The sequence below is a fragment of the Bos javanicus genome, chromosome 2 (assembly GCF_032452875.1).
Source record: "Bos javanicus breed banteng chromosome 2, ARS-OSU_banteng_1.0, whole genome shotgun sequence".
In the NCBI taxonomy this organism is placed as follows: Eukaryota; Metazoa; Chordata; class Mammalia; order Artiodactyla; family Bovidae; genus Bos; species Bos javanicus.
This window is the reverse complement of record NC_083869.1, coordinates 85,493,396-85,511,625: the sequence shown is the minus strand read 5'-3', so window position 1 is coordinate 85,511,625 and position 18,230 is coordinate 85,493,396. Positions and strand designations below refer to the sequence as shown.

Below are 18,230 nucleotides of genomic sequence, written 5' to 3'. Positions count from 1 at the left end.
GAGCTTCCCTGGTGGCTCAGACTATAAAGAATTTGCCCGCAATGCAGGTGACCCAGGTTCCATCCCTGGGTCAGGAAGATCCCACGGACAGAGGAGCCTGATGGGCCGCAGTCCGAGGGGTCACAAAGACACAGACACAACTGAGCGACTAACACTTTATCACTAAATACATGCCATTATAGATTACTTTCAGTTTTCAAAGGAAAAGTATGACCATCAGAAAAAACTATTCAGAATTGTTTTTATTTATAAATATAAATTAATTTGATTTATAAATACAATATTTTTAGTTTTTTAGGTGAATATTACAAACAACTGACACAGTAAGAAAAACTTTCTCAAATACTTAAGCACAGCTAATAAATTTGTAGACTTTCCCAGGTTCTTGTAAACATTTTACCATCCTATATAATTGAGTTTTGATTTTCAAAGATTTAGATTATATATCACTTGTTGAGATGTTTATACTGTGCTGAATATAATCAAATTTTTGACTTACATGACATTCTAAGTTGCGTTAGCAAGGCACTATTCAAGCATATGGTCACACAGTGTAAAGACTAACATTATATCCTAACCCCAACATACTCTGTGATGTTTTATTTGTTTCTGATTTTTAATCCATGATAGCAAGCACATGTAGCTATTATTTATCTTTTCTAAAAGAATGTTTTTAAATGTTGAAATGGATTTTTATTTATTTAGATTTTTAAAACTTCAAATTATAATGCTTCTCAATTTCAATAAAAATGGTTGTTTTTTGTTTCAAAATAAAAGTAAAATTAATGTCTTTTCTTTTTCATAGATTGTTCATCTGCAAGCCAGCCTAACAACGTTTAAAAACAGTCAGACTGTGGTAAGTTTTATTTTCATAGCTCTGTAGAACATGGAAAAACATAAAAGTTTATTTAAAAAACAAGTTAGAAATTTACAATATTTAGAAGTTTACAATATTTGAATTTAAATAGCTTTAAGAAAATTGAACGTAATAAATATTAAAATGAGACTTAGAGATTGTCATTTAGTTTGATGTTAGTGCTTAAGTTGCTTTTGTTATTACAATTATCTCTTAAATTTTATTTCAAGTAATTACTTAGAGGATATATTCTTAGCAGTGGAAATAACAAGTCAATGGAATAAGTTTTATAACTGACAACTGCTTTAAAATACTTTCAAATAAGATAATTTCAGTATTTTATATCAGTTTGGTAATGAAAAACTGTATTCAGCTGTTCGATAATTGAGTATGATTCTAAGTAAATTAATACATAATTTTACTTAATATCTCAATATTTTTGCTTTATTGCTTTATAGAATCCCAAACACTCTAGAAGAAGTGAAAAAAAATCCAATCACCATAAAGACTCTGCAGTACACCATCTCCGCTTATCTTCCAGTGATGCTGAAGATAGTCTTCGCATGCACAGTACTTTGATTAACTTATTAACATGGATTGTATTACTCAGCATGCCATCTTTAATTTATTGGCTAAAGAATCTTAGGTAAGTTTTATTTATATAGTTATAATTTATGTGGTTTAAATGATAAATATCTGTAAGTAGAGACTTGCAAGATTACTAATGATTCATAAAACTTTCACAAGAACAAGAAGCTTTCACCTGAAATTTATTTTTAGCATATTCACATTTTCTCTTTTTCCATGAGAATATAAACTTCCCTAAAATCTGCCCAATAGGGGGGAATTCTGTTTTATTTACTTTTCCTTTCATCTTTTTTGAGTCTAGAAATACATGAAAATGTGCTTTATTTTGCTGACTTGAGGTATTCATAATGTTAGTGCTTTAATTTTTCAACTTATGATCAATTTTATATTAAATTGAGGGGAAGATAAATGCTACATTTAAAATAATAAAAATAATGAAGGAAGTGTGTACTTTTCTGATGTGTCCTACACATTGAACAGAGTAAGTGATCAGGTATTTACTACTGAAAACTGTCATTTGTGTGCTAGGTCAAATGAAGCCTAAAAATGCCCTCTAAGGTTATTTCTAGAATATTTAGTTTTTAGTAAATTGTCATTTTTTAAAAAGCTCCCTTATTCAGTTAATAGTGAACTCCTGATTAATATAGATTTTATAAATGATGTAAAATTTTCAGATTATCTACATATTGGAGGTGGTTTTTTTTTGAAAAGTCAGATGAATCAAAACAAGTTCAATAAGTTAAATCATTGGTTACCAGATGTTAATATCCTTCCTCTGTCCCTTATTTTGGGCTTCCCAGGTAGTGTTAGTAAAATACTTGTCTGCTAATGCAGGAGACTTAAAAGATGCGGGTTCGATCCCTGGGTTGGGAAGATCCCCTGGAAGAGGGTATGGCAACCCAATCCAGTATTCTTGCCTACAAAATCCCTTGGACAGAGGAGCCTGGCAAGTTATGGTCCATAGGGATGCAAAGAGTCAGACACGACTGAAGTGACTTAGTAAGTCCGTAACTTTAATCAAGGTCCAGATTTTTGGTCACAGATTTGGGGAGAAAACCACTTCAGGAGCACAAATTTATGATTCTGAAAGGTGTAGGTATCTTACTCAATGCAAGAGATGAGAATTTGGATTTTAAAAAATAAGGGACAATAAATTTAAAGAAAAAATAAGGGACAGTTACTTTGGGTAAACTTTTATTTTTTTTTTTTATCTTATTTAAATAAAACAATTTAAATATATTTTAAATAATTTGTTTTATGAAATATTATCTGTATATGACATTTCAGGCATATACTTACAGAAAGGAAGTGCTTCCATATTGGATATTTTCATTTCCTTTAGTAGCTTATGAACATAATTCTCCATCTAAAACCTTGAGTATAAAGATGATGTAGAGCAAAATTTATTTATTAATGATTTCGTGAACACTTTAGAGCTTTCTTATATCCACATTGTAATTGTAAGGTTTTGAAATTTATTTATTGATTCTGATAATTTAAAATGATGGGCTATGCTTCGTTGATTTATGTTTTTCTTTTTTCCTTTCTGATCTAGGTATTACTTTAAACTTAATCCTGATCCATGTAAACCTTTGGCATTTATCCTTATTCCAACTATGGCAATTCTTGGAAATACTTACACTACTTCAATAAAGTCAAGGTATAGTCTTTTAACCTTTCTTTTTCTCTCATCTATTCCTGGTATTCTTTTATGTCTGGAACATACCTTTTGTTCCTAATTTCCTGGACAATACTAAAGGTGATACCTTAATAGTAATTAGGTTTATATGTAAATATTATAGCTTATGTACAAATGTATTGTTTTCTTAATTATGGGTTTTATTTGTTAGTATATAATAATTTTTTTCTTTAAAAAGTTAATGCTTAAAATATTTGATATTTAAGTTTGCTTCCAACAAAATACAGGAGTTGAAAGTAGGTAGAAATATAATAGATGAGGGTGGATCCATGAGGTTCATTGTACTGTTAATCTACTTATATATATGTTTAAGATTTTCAATAATAAAATTTTACCTTTCATTGACTGCTTATTTGCTCTGAGAGTGTTTTCAGTTGATTCTGGCAGATAGTTGCAGATATTCTAAAATCAGGCAGATCTAGGATTTAAATCTAAGGCTTTGTGTCCTTCAGTAAATTTCTTAATCCCTCAGTTTATCTGTTTTCAGAGTAAAAAGGTGACAGTCTTTCTTGATAGTATTCTTAAATAGTTAGTGTCTTATTTTATATGCTCCTGTTAGGAATTAAGGATTTTCTGTTGTTGTTGTTGAAGCTTTTTGCTGATATTAAATAGGTTGAAAATAAATATTTCTGTAGCTATATCTTAGTAAACATTATTGATTTTTTCTTATTAAAATAAATCTCTTAAGTAAAGTCAAATTGCTAAATATAAGTCCAACTAGTATTTTTTTGTGCTTAAAATTGAAAAGAATAAGCAAAACTGGTTATTTACTTAATAGAATATGTTTCTCTTTTCCAGCCAAAATGTATTCGTACTGATATTTTTTTAAAAATATGGACTGTTAAATTCTTTATGTGAAAAATTACTTTATCTAAAATCACATAGAATACTTTACAAAACGGTATAAAAGACTGACATATTCAGTTTTTGTTCACTGAGTAAGTTAACATTATAATGTATATTTCTGTCTCTTTACAGTAAATTATTGAAGACTACTTCACAGTTTCCACTTCCTCTGGCTGTTGGTGTGATTGCTTTTGGGTCATCACATTTATACAGGGTTCCATGCTTTGTCTTCATTCCTCTTTTACTCCATGCATTATGCAACTTTATGTAAGATTGGATTTAAGGAATGATAAAGATGATTTATGCCTTTAGGGACAATATTAAGTGGGAACAACACAGATCCATCAGTGTCGACAGCAAGATCCTTTGGAGAAGACAAGTCTATTTTTACAATGTTGAAGATAGGAAATTAGTTTTGTAATGCTTGAGGAAAGTAGCTGAAGCATGGTTTTGTTTTGTGGTATGACATCTGTGTACTAGTCATTTTTGAAAAATTAGTAAAAGGATATGGTGGCCACTGTCTTTGAGGACTTCTCTGCAGAACTAGTCTGCTTGATTGGCCATGCCAGGATCTTCTCCTAAACACTCAGTAAATGTAGCATTGTTTTTTGTCTCATCACCTCAAACATTCTGCTCATTTCATCAAGCTTTCTTCTGAAAAGTGGGTTACTTTGTATTTGCTACACTATATATATTGAAAAATAAGTCTTAAAAGATTAATGAAATTTAAACTGCTTTATCAGAAATAAAATAGCCACAATCTTTAGTTTTTGGCAGCCAGAGTGAACAAAATAGATCTTTTGTTTTCTTACTTCTGTGAAAATATGCTTTAAGTTCAAAAGAGACATGTTTTCTTGATAACCAAGCAAGATTAGTGAATAGAAACATAATTCAAATTTAAAACTTAATGAAAATTTCTTCTTGCTTTTCAAATAAGAATCTTATTTTGTGTTCTTAGTGATTATCAGGAGACTATTAAAGAAATGTCTTGCTAAATTTGAGGCAAATTCTCATATTTACCTGTAGGCATTGGAGCAGTTCAGTCATTCAGTCTGTACAATTTTATTTAATTCATTGATCCCATCGTTGCCAAGTGTCTCTGGTCGTGATGGATCATTAAAATAACTAAATTCCAGTAGTCAGAAAAAAAACTCTACATTTGCACAGTTTTTGTCTCCTATAGGGAGAAAAATCAGCATGATCAAGTACAGTACTACATTTAATGTATAGAATTAAACTATTAATGGAATAACAGTTTTTCCACAGTGGATAACTGTTATTCCATTAATAGCATAAGTATACACAATATACCTGAATAAGTTGGAGTATTTAGTCACTAGGTTTAATAGTAGAATCTTAATTTGCCAAGGTAATTACTAATTGACAGATAAGAGTAATATTACATTTCATTTCAGATTTCAGCTCATTTTTAAAAAGTAGATGTAATTCAGGCTGGGGTATACCGGGTGATAGAGTCCTTTCTTCCAATGTGTATGCTGTAAATACCCAAAACCTTTCAAGTATAGTCCTTATGTTCCAGTAACTTCACAGTTGCACTTGTGAACTTGTGTCCTTGTTAGTGCCAAGGAATGTCCAAAAGTACCAGGTTCATTTTACCTGCCATTGCAACCGAATTCCATTACAGCCTCTCAGCTGTTACTGCCTATTAGAGAGTCACCCCCATTTTACTGCGTGTAGAGGGTTACCTCACTTCTTTTCTAAGTTGTCCGTCAGGTCGTTACTGTTTTATCATCATTTGAAGAGGATCTTGCTGTCATCTCTGAGAGTTATAAGTTTTTTTATTCTATTGTTCTCTTTCTCAGCTTTATGTTCAGTATTCATATTTTCACTTACTGGGATCATTAAAGGGAAGTGATAACCTTATAATAGATATGGCAGGCATACCAGGCTCTTGTTTGCTAAAAGTAGCAAAAGGGATTAAAATACAATAATGCTTGTGTGTTCAAACCTGAAAAGAAAGAGTACACTTTCCCATGACATGTCACATACATATTTAAACAAGGATACATATGCCTAGGTTTAGCTATACACACGTTCATAACAGCTTTTGCACATAGGATGTCTTTTGTTTTTTCACTCAGGTGTAGTTGTATTTCAAGTTACAGGTTAAATATGTCATTTAAATATTTCTAAATTTGAATTTAGTTCCATATACAGAACCTAAGCAAATTCATTAATTAGAATCTTCTAATTTGGCTTGTACTTTAATCACAATTGACAGCTATAATTGTGTTTATGTGATCTAAAGTCTCCTTGTTTAGTCATTTCTGCTCATCGGTAAAATGTAACAAGCTTAAATTTCTCATTTGTGGGTAGTGTGTTAGCTTTTTAAAGCAGCAGATTAGGCACACTAATCTTCATGAAAATATTTTCATGTGAGTGTAGTTACCATGTAGTCCTAAAGTCTTATTCCAACAAAATATTTCATTTTAGGACCACAGAAAGGATTCTAATTAAGCGTGTATAAACAACAGTCGTTTGGGTTCTTATACATAATTCACACACACACACACACACACATTCATTTTCACAGGGTCTTCATCAAGTCCTAATGTAATTTAAACCCAGATAACTATCAGAGATGAGAAGGTAGGCTCTTTCTGAAGATTAGTAAAACTAATGTTTCTATCACTTGAGAAAATGAAAGTCCCTTGTCTTTAAATTACACATTCTTTCAAGCATACCTAAGACCTATATTATTAGCTGGCAAAACAGCACAGGTTCATCAGAAATGTTACTAAAAATGAAACTTTATTGGCAGTTAGGGATTGTCTCATTTAGAAAACTTCTGAGCTTTGTTGTCATAACATCTTTATTTAGATTTTTTTGAGTTTTTAACTTATAAAAATTACTCCTAGACCCTATTGTTGATACCTAGATCAAATATAGCCTGGACTGGACAAACACTGAATACTTTCAGTGTTTCTAAAGACTCCTCTGGAGTTACTACTGTTAAAATTTGGAGCAGATAATATGATAGAAATTATTAACACTTTTTTCTTTATCTTTTTCATGTTAGAAAGTACACAATTTCTGCTAGCTTTTTTCTTGATTCTCACCAGAATGAAAGTATTTAAAACACTAGTCCTAAAAAAAAACCATTTGTGCCTGATTAACACTGACTTTGTGTCTCTTCAGTATATATTGATCATGTATTGATTAATCTTTAATTTTTTTTATATTTCAGTCAGATAAGTTCCTATGTATATAATGGAGTACTTCTCGTTTGAACTACACTATAATATCTGCATGATTATACAGTAGGGAAAAGAAAGAAAGAACTATAATAGGCCTAGTAAATGTTTTTTGTTGATTATCCTGCCACTCTCGCAGATGCTACACATTGCCACCACACATACATACTTTCATGAGACAGATTATCTGATTTGGTCATTATCTATCTAGTTCCCATTCTTAACTCTTCAGGTTTTTCACTTACAGCATAGTGTATTCTTTTTACCTCACTGTTGATTAGCATCTCTTACAGAAGGTGGTCAAGGGAAGTAAAACAATTAAAGGTAAAACTCAGTTTTCAGTTTATTCTTGAAAGCTCTGGAGAAATAGGAAAACAGAGACGATGAGGTAAGCTAGAACTGTTGATTCCTGAATCCCAGACCATTCAGTTGGCCTGTATTTTATGTCTTGCTTTATTGTGAGGTTTAGGGCAAAACCTTACAGTGCCACATTTGCAATGTTTTAGTGACTTGTTATTAAAATTAGTTGGGAAGAATTTTTTTAATGTATAGGGACTTCTGTGACTAAGGTATTTGTTGATTATTTTTTATCATCACTTTGTGTTTTCTCTGTGTTTTAGATTTATGAAATTATAGGAAACAAGATAACCTTGTGAAGTTTTTTTTTGGGGGGGGGGATGGTCAATTTGAAGAGTATAGTACTCCCCAGGAATAAAAGAAGCAATAAAAGTCTTTGTGTTATGAAATTAGACCCAGACAGAAAGCTTCTTGCCATGTAAGGTAAATGTAGAAGATATTTTTACAAAATGCTAAGATGATTAGGAACTGAAATTTTATCCCAGTATTTTGGAACAGAGGACATTTCAAGTTCTGTAATGAACTTTTGCTTATACATTATTACTCATGCATTCTTTCACAGTATGTTTTAACAGCCTGAGGAAATAGAAAGCTTGTAAGGCTACTTATGTTCTTTACTTTTAATAAGAATAATAGGAAAGAAAAGTCAAATCAGTAATCCAAATCTGAATATGTGTACTCTAAATGCTTAAGAATTCACATTTTTTATAAATTATATTATGATTACAGATGACTGAATTTTATATATTAGTAACTTAGTCTGAAGAATGGAACAAAATTTGGAAATAAACTGTTATTTCATTTATAGTAGAAATGTAGCAATATACCTGAATTGGTAACATCACTTTAAAAAGTTAGATGATATTCTAAGCTATTGATACATCTTGATTACATTGTCTCTAGCTGAAATTTTTAAATCAAGTGCAGTACTTTCTAAAAGTGTTTTGCATGTTATGCTGCCAAAAATGACTATGTTTTGAAATACCAAGTAACCAGTTAATTTCTAATGGACTTTGTATGGACTTGATATATATGAGTCAGATTTATTCTGTGCTCATTCTGTACATTGTAACCTGGAACACTTCTGAAAAACTGTATCTGTTGATGTAGTTTGATTAGTTAGTGAAGATTTGTTTGCATATGTGAACCCTAATCCTAGTTTAAGAACTCTAGAAGTAGCCATTTTTGTAAAGTTCATATGCTAATTTTTTTGGTGGTATTTTGGTTTTTAGTATTTATATAGTAGAAATGTTACTACTAAAAGATTTATAGACAAAGCATAGAACTATTATTCAAAAGCCTAAATGATAGGCATGTTTTGTATTTAATGTTGTACTTGTTTTGTTTCATATTGGACTTTTTACATCCCTTCTTTTAGGGAAAAAAACCACATTTGAATTTTTTTTAGCATAAAGCTCTGCATTGAAAATAGAACTGTATTCATATGGTTAGCAAAACACATTTTGCCACCAAAGCTAAATGAAATTTTAAAATACCTCCAGATATCCGTGCCAATGAACTTTTCTTACCATATTGGGATTAAAGCAAAAATAATCTTTTCAGTATTTTTCTTCTAGGACTTATATTAAATATGCAAATCATCAAAATTTATATTCTGTATCTTGATTTTTCTTTGAAAATATATAAAGCTTACAGAATAGTGTATTCTGTTTTGTCTGATTTCTGAAATAGTGTTTTCTGGTTTTATTGGATGAAAATTAGTTTACCTGATAATGATCTTTCAGTAATTGGTTGAAGAAATCATTTAGGTAATCTTGTTTCAGATTCATTCTGTAAAACTTTAAATTCTATTGCCCTGATCATTTTTAGTACAGGTATCTCTCATTTATGTAATAGAAAGTTTTTTGTGGAATTTCTTTCATTTTCTATGTTTTTCCATTCATTCCCTTTCTACAGTCACACGGGGGAAATTTATCCACTGGAACGCAACATAGTACAATGAAGTAAGCACTGTAAAATGGAAAATGTAAAGACAATCAAGATGTTAACGCTGAAGTGTTAACATTGATGTGGTAGTGTACTCATGAGAGAAAAGCTGGAATATGATAGATTCAGAAACTGTTGTGTTTATATGGTTGAAATTCCTCAATTTCTCTCCTATAGAAATTTTCACAGGGAATTTCAGTCCCTCATTTTACGGTTTTCCCCCTAATTTAATGTCAGTTAACTGTTTCTCTGCCCAGTCATGTTGATGCAGTTTGCATAAGTAGCCTTGGAAGTAAAGAAGCAACAGATAAAGCCAAATATTAAAGTGTTTGGCCTTGATTATACAATTATCTGGTGAGGGTAGATGATAATAAAAAGATGATGTATAAGATCTAAAAATTCAGTGAACATTATTTTTGGAATGAGTGTGTCCTTTGTGTTGAATAGTCCTAAATAGGAGATGCCTGTATTTAACATAACCATGTTTTCTTTATAATCAGATATGTATTTGTTGGAATATTGGTACAAATAATCTTCTCTGCCTCTACTGTAGAAGGAGAAAAATCCAGTTTTTAGTGTATATAAATTAAGAAATTGTGTATTTACATTTAAAAAAATAGTAAATTGATTTAGATATATTGTTTTGAAGTGATTGTATTACCATTTCTTAAGCTTATGGCTAACTATAAATGTAGCAACATACCCGTGAAAAACCAGACCAAAATTGAATGCATATTAACACTGTGACCTTGAACTTATAGTTGTTTGGGATAAAATAGACCGTGCCTTAAAATGCTGAAAGAATGCCATGAAGTTTTATAATTATATATTTTAGTATTGGTGGTCTTCTCAAATTGGCCCCAAATCCTTTTGTTAAGGCTGGTGAAGTAAAAAATTTTAAATAACAGTTAATCAGTATTACCCTTAGTATAAGCTGAACTATTGCTCCACAGGCCTCTCTTAATTTCCATAGTTCCCATTTCAAATTAAAATTAACTTCATAGATGTAGAAACTAAGTTTGGCTACAGTTTTTGAAAATAAATTTATTTTAGGAAAAGGTGGCATTTCTGAGATTAATACACATGAAAACGTAACCTACAAGTGTATTTTTTTTTCTTTTTAATGAGTAATTATCAAAGACATGAATTCTTCTTTAAGACATGTACTTATTTTTTTCCTCAGATTATTGAGCCTTGTATATCAGTTAGTTTAGCCAATAATGATTTTTCATTAAATATAAACTCAGATTCATGTATATATTTAAACATTATTTTCCCTTTTACTCTTTTCTTCCTAGTTATTTTTAAGATACCAAGAGAAAACTGGCCCCACTTTTTAATGGATTTTCTTTTAATATAAAGACTTACATTTTTATTATGCTTATTTAGAATAATGGATATAATTTCAGTCAAAACAAATCGTTCCATTCATAGGATGTTCATGGTCTCTGCTAAAAGATGCCCATATCTCCGTGTACTCAGAATTTTTTGTATATTTTTTATTTATAATTTTGAATATAAACTCAGCATTTTTCTTTCTTCTCATTTAACCTCCACTACCTCCCATCAAAGAAAAAAATATAGGTTTCTCTGAAAGTGTGTAGAAAGAAAATGTCTTTCCTTAAAGCATGGTCAAATTGAGATGGAAATAGTTTGGGCAAGGGTATGTAATACAGTAAGAAACATGGCTGTCATGTCAACCTGCATCAGTTTCTATATTGTAGTTAGAAGTTTATAGAGGACAAGCTATGTGTTAGATTGAGATAGACTCAGTAATCATTAATTTGCAAATCAGTAATTTTATTCAGAAAATGTAGCACATAATACTTAGCAGTGCAAAACAATTCATCCTATAATATATACTGAAAAATGATTGTCATCTTGCAGATTTTTCCTTTGAAACATGCATGACCTTCTCTAGTACTTTGTACAATGTATGGTATACTAAATATATTTATGTGTAATTTTGTGTGTACTTTTTGTATAATTATAATTAACATTATTATATTTAACTAGTTGTAATTCACAAAAAGTACTATTTATTGTACTCCGTAGAGTGTTGTGAATGTTTTTATCTGTGTTTCAATGTTATGGTATAGGGTTTAATAGACGAATATTTGCCTTCAGTCTCCGCTCAGGTATTAATGTGTAGCATTATTTGGTGCTTTCTTTTTAATCTGTCATAATTTGATGTTCTGAATGTTCAACAATAAATTTGGAGAACAAAAACACATGGTGCAGAATTGCTTACCAGTTCACATACTCCACAACACCATCTCAGGAAGAACCCTTAAAAATGATTTTTTTATTGCATGTCTAACATTTCAGAAGTTTAAATGCCTAAGCATGTAACATGATAAACATGATACATGACAGTAAATATAGGATATATGAAAATTTCTAGTATTTCCCAATTTGGTATTTTGTAGCTTCCCATATAGGCTTCCTTGGTGGCTTAGTGGTAAAGAATCTACCTGCCAGTGCAGGAGATATGGGTTTGATCCCTTGGTTGGGAAGATCCCCTAGAGAAGGAAATGGCAACCCACTCCAGTATCCTTGACTAGGAAATCCCATGGACAGAAGAGCCTGGCAATGGGATCACAGAAGCGTTGGACATGACTTAGTGACTAAATAAGAAACTTTTATTATAGAATGGATGGCAGGAGTCAGATGGGGTAGGACATCTTTTGAGGGATACATGTCTTCTTATATAGTGATTAGAATGGTGTTTTCTAAATTATTTTAACCAGCATCTCTAAATATATGAACATTTACAAATTATCTGTTTGTGTTAACATTGTGTATATTATTAAATATACCCCCAAAGGGTAATTTTTAAAGATGAGAAATACACATCTAGAAGCTTTAATATTTTCCTTGAATACGTTGAGAATTATCTTGAAATACCCAATGTGGAAGCCACTGGAGTGTACAACATGAAAGCCTCAAAGGCCTTTCCCATCAGTTTTTTTTTTTTAATTCTCACTTCATCTTCACTTTCTTTCCATAAGAGATATATTTTATATCGTTTTTATTGCTTCATAGCAAATTACAAAATTTAAAACTTAAAACAACACCTATTTATTTACTCACAGTTCTCTAGGTCAGAAGTCTGGGCACAAGACCAGCTGGGTTCTCTGCTCAGAATCACATTTCTAAAATCAAGGTATCAGTGAGGTCTGTGGTCCCATCTGAGACTCATTCAGATTGTTACAGGTGGAGGTTCCTGTTTTCTTGCTGGCTGTCAACTTCCTCCCTTAGAAGGCATGGAGTAGCCTTCACAGTCAACAAGAGTCCAAAATGCAGTACTTGGGTGCAATCTCAAAAACAACAGAATGATCTCAGTTCATTTCCAAGGCAAACTATTCAACATCATAATAATCCAAGTCTGTGCCCCAACCACTAATGCCAAAGAAGCTGAAATTGAGCAATTCTATGAAGATCTCCAAGACCTCCTAGAACTAACACCCCAAAAAAGATGTCCTTTTTATCATTGGGGACTGGAATGCAAAAGTAGGAAGTCAAGAGATACCTGGAGTAACCAGCAAATTTAGCCATGGAGTACAAAATGAAACAGAGCAAAGGCTAACAGTTTTCCCAGGAGAACACACTGGTCATAGCAAACACTCTCTTCCAGCAACACAAGAGACGAATCGACACATGGACATCACCAGATAGTCAATACCAAAATCAGATTGGTTATATTTGCAGCCAAAGATGAAGCTCTACAGTCAGCTCAATCAACTTCTGAGCTCCCTGCCGTGGAGCCTTTGACACAATGGCAGTTTATTCCTGCAAGACCAGCAGAAGAATTCCTCTCATGTTTTGAATCTCTTCAACTTCCTTTGTCTCTGACTTTCAGACCCAGATTTAGAGGTCTCTTGTTAGCAGCTCAGATCCGCTGAGATGATTTCTCTTTTGATTAACTCAAAGCCAACCTTAATTATACCTGGAAAATCCTTTGTGCTGTGTAAGGTAACATCATATTCCCAAATACAAATTGCATACACACTCAAGAGGCATGGTGTGTACACTAGAGAGTGAGAATCCATTTTAGAAGTATACCTACCATACAACAACAAAAAATACTTAAGTGATATTTATGCCATAGTTTTAATTGAAAGCTAATAAAATATTTCAGTGAAAGAAAAGCCCCTCCATTCTTGGATTGAATTTTAAACAACCCTTAGAAAAGATGAAAACAGTCTCCCATTTCTGGGTTAGTGTATGTGTGTGTGAGAGAGATTATAATTAGTTTAGAGATGGTTTTGTTCTTTTCTGTTTTTTTTGAACAGTTAGAATTCGGATATGGCCTGAAATTAAGGATCAGTAGACTAGTTTGCCTTGTCAAGTGAATGAAAACATTTTACTATACGTTCAATAGATATGATTTCATATTGTGTATAGGTCAGGATCGGAGAAGGCAATGGCACCCCACTCCAGTACTCTTGCCTGGAAAATCCCATAGACAGAGGAGCCTGGTAGACTGGAGTCCATGGGGTCGCGAAGAGTCGGACACAACTGAGCGACTTCACTTTCACTTTTCACTTTCCTGCACTGGAGAAGGAAATGGCAACCCACTCCAGTGTTCTTGCCTGGAGATTCCCAGGGACAGCGGAGCCTGGTGGGCTGCTGTCTATGGGGTTGCACAGAGTCAGACATGACTGAAGTGACTTAGCAGCATAGGTCAGGATTAATAACTCAAAATTACATAAAATTGAGCTTTTAAAAATACTTATAGTGATTTGCCTTTCTCTTGAATATGTTTAGAGAATTAAGTTTCATGAGACTTCCTAAATGTACTTAAGTTATAGTATTTGTGTATAGTATTTTAAGTATAAAATCTTAAGGTTTTGCAGTTAAGTGCTTATTTGAATATCCATGTATATAATTCAACCTGCTGGTGCTGCTGCTGCTGCTAAGTTGCTTCAGTCGTGTCCAACTCTGTGCGACCCCAGAGACGGCAGCCCACCAGGTTCCCTGGCCCTGGGATTCTCCAGGCAAGAACACTGGAGTGGGTTGCCATTTCCTCCTCCAATGCATGAAGGTGAAAAGTGGAAGGGAAGTCGCTCAGTCATGTTCGACTCCTAGCGACCCCATGGACTGCAGCCCACCAGGCTCCTCCACCCATGGGATTTTCCAGGCAAGAGTACTGGAGTGGGGTGCCATTGCCTTCTATTCAGTATCAAATCGTTCTATGAGGTATATTCACATGCTAAAAAAGATTCAATCATTATGCTTTTTACCTTTAATATTTGTGCCATTAGTGCTTCCCTGGTGGCACAGTGGGAAAGTGGTAAAGAATCCGCCTGCCAATGCAGGAGACGTGTTCAGTCCCTGGATCAGGAAGATCCACTGGAGAAGGAAATGGCAACCCACTCCAGTATTCTTGCCTAGGAAATCCCATGGATAAAGGAGCCTGGCAGGCTACATTCCATGGGGTCACAAAAGAGTCAGTCACAACTTAGCAACTAAACAACATTTATGCCATTCTGATTACGGAAAAAAAGTAGCAAGCTAAGAGAAAAACAGCTAGAATGATTTAGAGGTTTAAGTGCAAGATTTGACTGAAACAATAAAGGCCTTTTTACTCTGGAGTTGCTCATATTTAGTTTGAAGCCATTTGAGGAGGAAACTTCATGATTCATACTCTTTGTTCCCTGGCTTAACAGGAAATGACAGCATTTTACCTGGTAGACATTACAGAGATGGTTGCTCTTAAGAAAGTGACACAGGATTGGGATGGAGGAGAGAAGAAGAAAACCTTTCCATAAAAGGTTTGACCTACTGGACAAAAAAGTAGTATAAGAAAGGATCTTGGTTTTACTTTTTGTAGAAAACCAAAGCATGCAATATAATTTTAAATTAGGAATTTAAATGCATTTATGCATAAATTTAGTTTAAATTTAAACTAGGAATTTTAAAATGCATTTTAAACTAGGAATATGTAATATTCACTGCATTAAAAAATCTTTGTTCTAGCTGATTTCTAAGTAGAATAAAAAAAGTTTAGTTGCAATTATAAATTACAGATCCACAGAGTACTGTAAAATGAAATATGGTTGTCTTGGACAATGATAACCAAACTTTTTTGGCTGTATACCCTTTTAAAAAGTTTGAACTCTGCCCCCATAAACATAATACTACTATCAGATCAGATCAGTCACTCAGTCGTGTCCGACTCTGCGACCCCATGAATCACAGCACGCCAGGCCTCCCTGTCCATCACCAACTCCCGGAGTTCACTCAGACTCACATCCATCGAGTCAGTGATGCCATCCAGCCATCTCATCCTCTGTCATCCCCTTCTCCTCCTGCCCCCAATCCCTCTCAGCATCAGAGTCTTTTCCAATGAGTCAACTCTTCGCATGAGGTGGCCAAAGTACTGCAGTTTCAGCTTTAGCATCAGTCCTTCCAAAGAAATCCCAGGGCTGACCTCCTTCGGAATGGACTGGTTGGGTCTCCTTGCAGTCCAAGGGACTCTCAAGAGTCTTCTCCAACACCACAGTTCAAAAGCATCAATTATTTGGTGCTCAGCCTTATTCACAGTCCAACTCTCACATCCATACATGACCACTGGAAAAACCATAGCCTTGACTATGGTTTTTTGGCAACCTTTGTTGGCAATGTCTCTGCTTTTGAATATGCTATCTAGGTTGGTCATAACTTTCCTTCCAAGGAGTAAGCGTCTTTTAATTTCATGGCTGCAGTCACCATCTGCAGTGATTTTGGAGCCCAGAAAAATAAAGTCTGACACTGTTTCCACTGTTTCCCCATCTATTTCCCATGAAGTGGTGGGATCAGATGCCATGATCTTCGTTTTCTGAATGTTGAGCTTTAAGCCAACTTTTTCACTCTCCACTTTCACTTTCATCAAGAGGCTTTTTAGTTCCTCTTCATTTTCTGCCATAAGGGTGGTGTCATCTGCATATCTGAGGTTATTGATATTTCTCCTGGCAATCTTGATTCCAGCTTGTGTTTCTTCCAGTCCAGTGTTTCTCATGATGTACTCTGCATATGAGCTAAATAAGCAGGGTGACAATATACAGCCTTGACGAACTCCTTTTCCTATTTGGAACCAGTCTGTTGTTCAATGCCCAGTTCTAACTGTTGCTTCCTGACCTGCATACAGATTTCTCAAGAGGCAGATCAGGTGGTCTGGTATTCCCATCTCTTTCAGAATTTACTATAATGCATAAAGTTTAATGATATATAATTGTGATGTATAATTTTATTGTATAATATATATGTAATTTTAATATAGAAATAACATCAGATATGGTAAAATTTGGAACCAGTCTGTTGTTTAATGTCCAGTTCTAACTGTTGCTTCCTGACCTGCATATAGGTTTCTCAAGAGGCAGGTCAGGTGGTCTGGTATGCCCATCTCTTTCAGATTTTTCCACAGTTTATTGTGATCCACACAGTCAAAGGCTTTGGCATAGCCAATAAAGCAGAAATAGATGGTTTTCTGGAACTCTCTTGCTTTTTCGATGACCCAGTGGATGTTGGCAATTTGATCTCTGGTTCCTCTGCCTTTTCTAAAACCAGCTTGAACATCTGGAAGTTCATGGTTCACGTATTGCTGAAGCCTGGCTTGGAGAATTTTGAGCATTACTTTACTAGCGTGTGAGATGAGTGCAATTGTGTGGTAGTTTGAGCGTTCTTTGGCATTGCCTTTCTTTGGGATTGGAACGAAAACTGACCTTTTCCAGTTCTGAGGCCACTGCTGAGTTTTCCAAATGTGCTGGCATATTGATTGCAGCACTTTCACAGCCTCACCTTTCAGGATTTGAAATAGCTCAACTGGAATTCCATCACCTCCACTAGCTTTGTTCGTAGTGATGCTTTCTAAGGCCCACTTGACTTCACATTCCAGGATGTCTGGCTCTAGGTTAGTGATCACACCATCATGATTATCTTGGTCGTGAAGATCTTTTTTGTACAGTCTGTGTATTCTTGCCGTCTCTTCTTAATATCTTCTGCTTCTGTTAGGTCCATCCCATTTCTGTCTTTTATCGAGCCCATCTTTGCATGAAATGTTCCCTTGGTATCTCTAATTTTCTTGAAAAGATCTATAGTCTTTCCCATTCTGTTGTTTTCCTCTATTTCTTTGCATTGATCGCTGAGGAAGGCTTTCTTATCTTTTCTTGCTACTCTTTGGAACTCTGCATTCAGATGCTTATATCTTTCCTTTTCTCCTTTGCTTTTCTTTTCACAGCTATTTGGAAGGCCTCCTCAGACAGCCATTTTGCTTTTTTGCATTTCTTTTCCATGGGGATGGTCTTGATCCCTGTCTCCTGTACAATGTCACGACCCTCTGTCCGTAGTTCATCAGGCACTCTATCCATCAGATCTAGTCCCTTTACTATTTCTCACTTCCACTGTATAATCATAAGAGATTTGATTTAGGTCATACCTGAATGGTCTAGTGGTTTGCCCTACTTTCTTCAATTTAAGTCTGAATTTGGCAATAAGGAGTTCATGATCTGAGCCACAGTCAGCTCCTGGTCTTGTTTTTGTTCACTGTATAGAGCTTCTCCATCTTTGGCTGCAAAGAATATAATCAATGCAGGTCAGGAAGCAACAGTTAGAACTGGACATTGAACAACAGACTGGTTCCAAATAGGAAAAGGAGTACGTCAAGGCTGTATATTGTCACCCTGCTTATTTAGCTCATATGCAGAGTACATCATGAGAAACGCTGGACTGGAAGAAGCAT

The 18,230-nt window shown here is 33.9% G+C and overlaps 1 protein-coding gene across 1 annotated transcript in view; it reads left to right on the top strand.

Annotated features, from left to right (window-relative positions):
* PGAP1 (post-GPI attachment to proteins inositol deacylase 1) overlaps positions 1-6,334 on the top strand; it is a 76,259-nt gene extending 69,925 nt beyond the window's left edge. Inside the window, exons 24-27 of the mRNA XM_061440870.1 lie at positions 806-856; positions 1,315-1,502; positions 3,000-3,104; positions 4,122-6,334. Coding sequence (XP_061296854.1) covers positions 806-856; positions 1,315-1,502; positions 3,000-3,104; positions 4,122-4,260 — 483 coding nt within the window. The 3' untranslated portion in view covers positions 4,261-6,334. The remainder of the gene's footprint in view (positions 1-805; positions 857-1,314; positions 1,503-2,999; positions 3,105-4,121) is intronic.
* Positions 6,335-18,230: the final 11,896 nt, after the last annotated feature.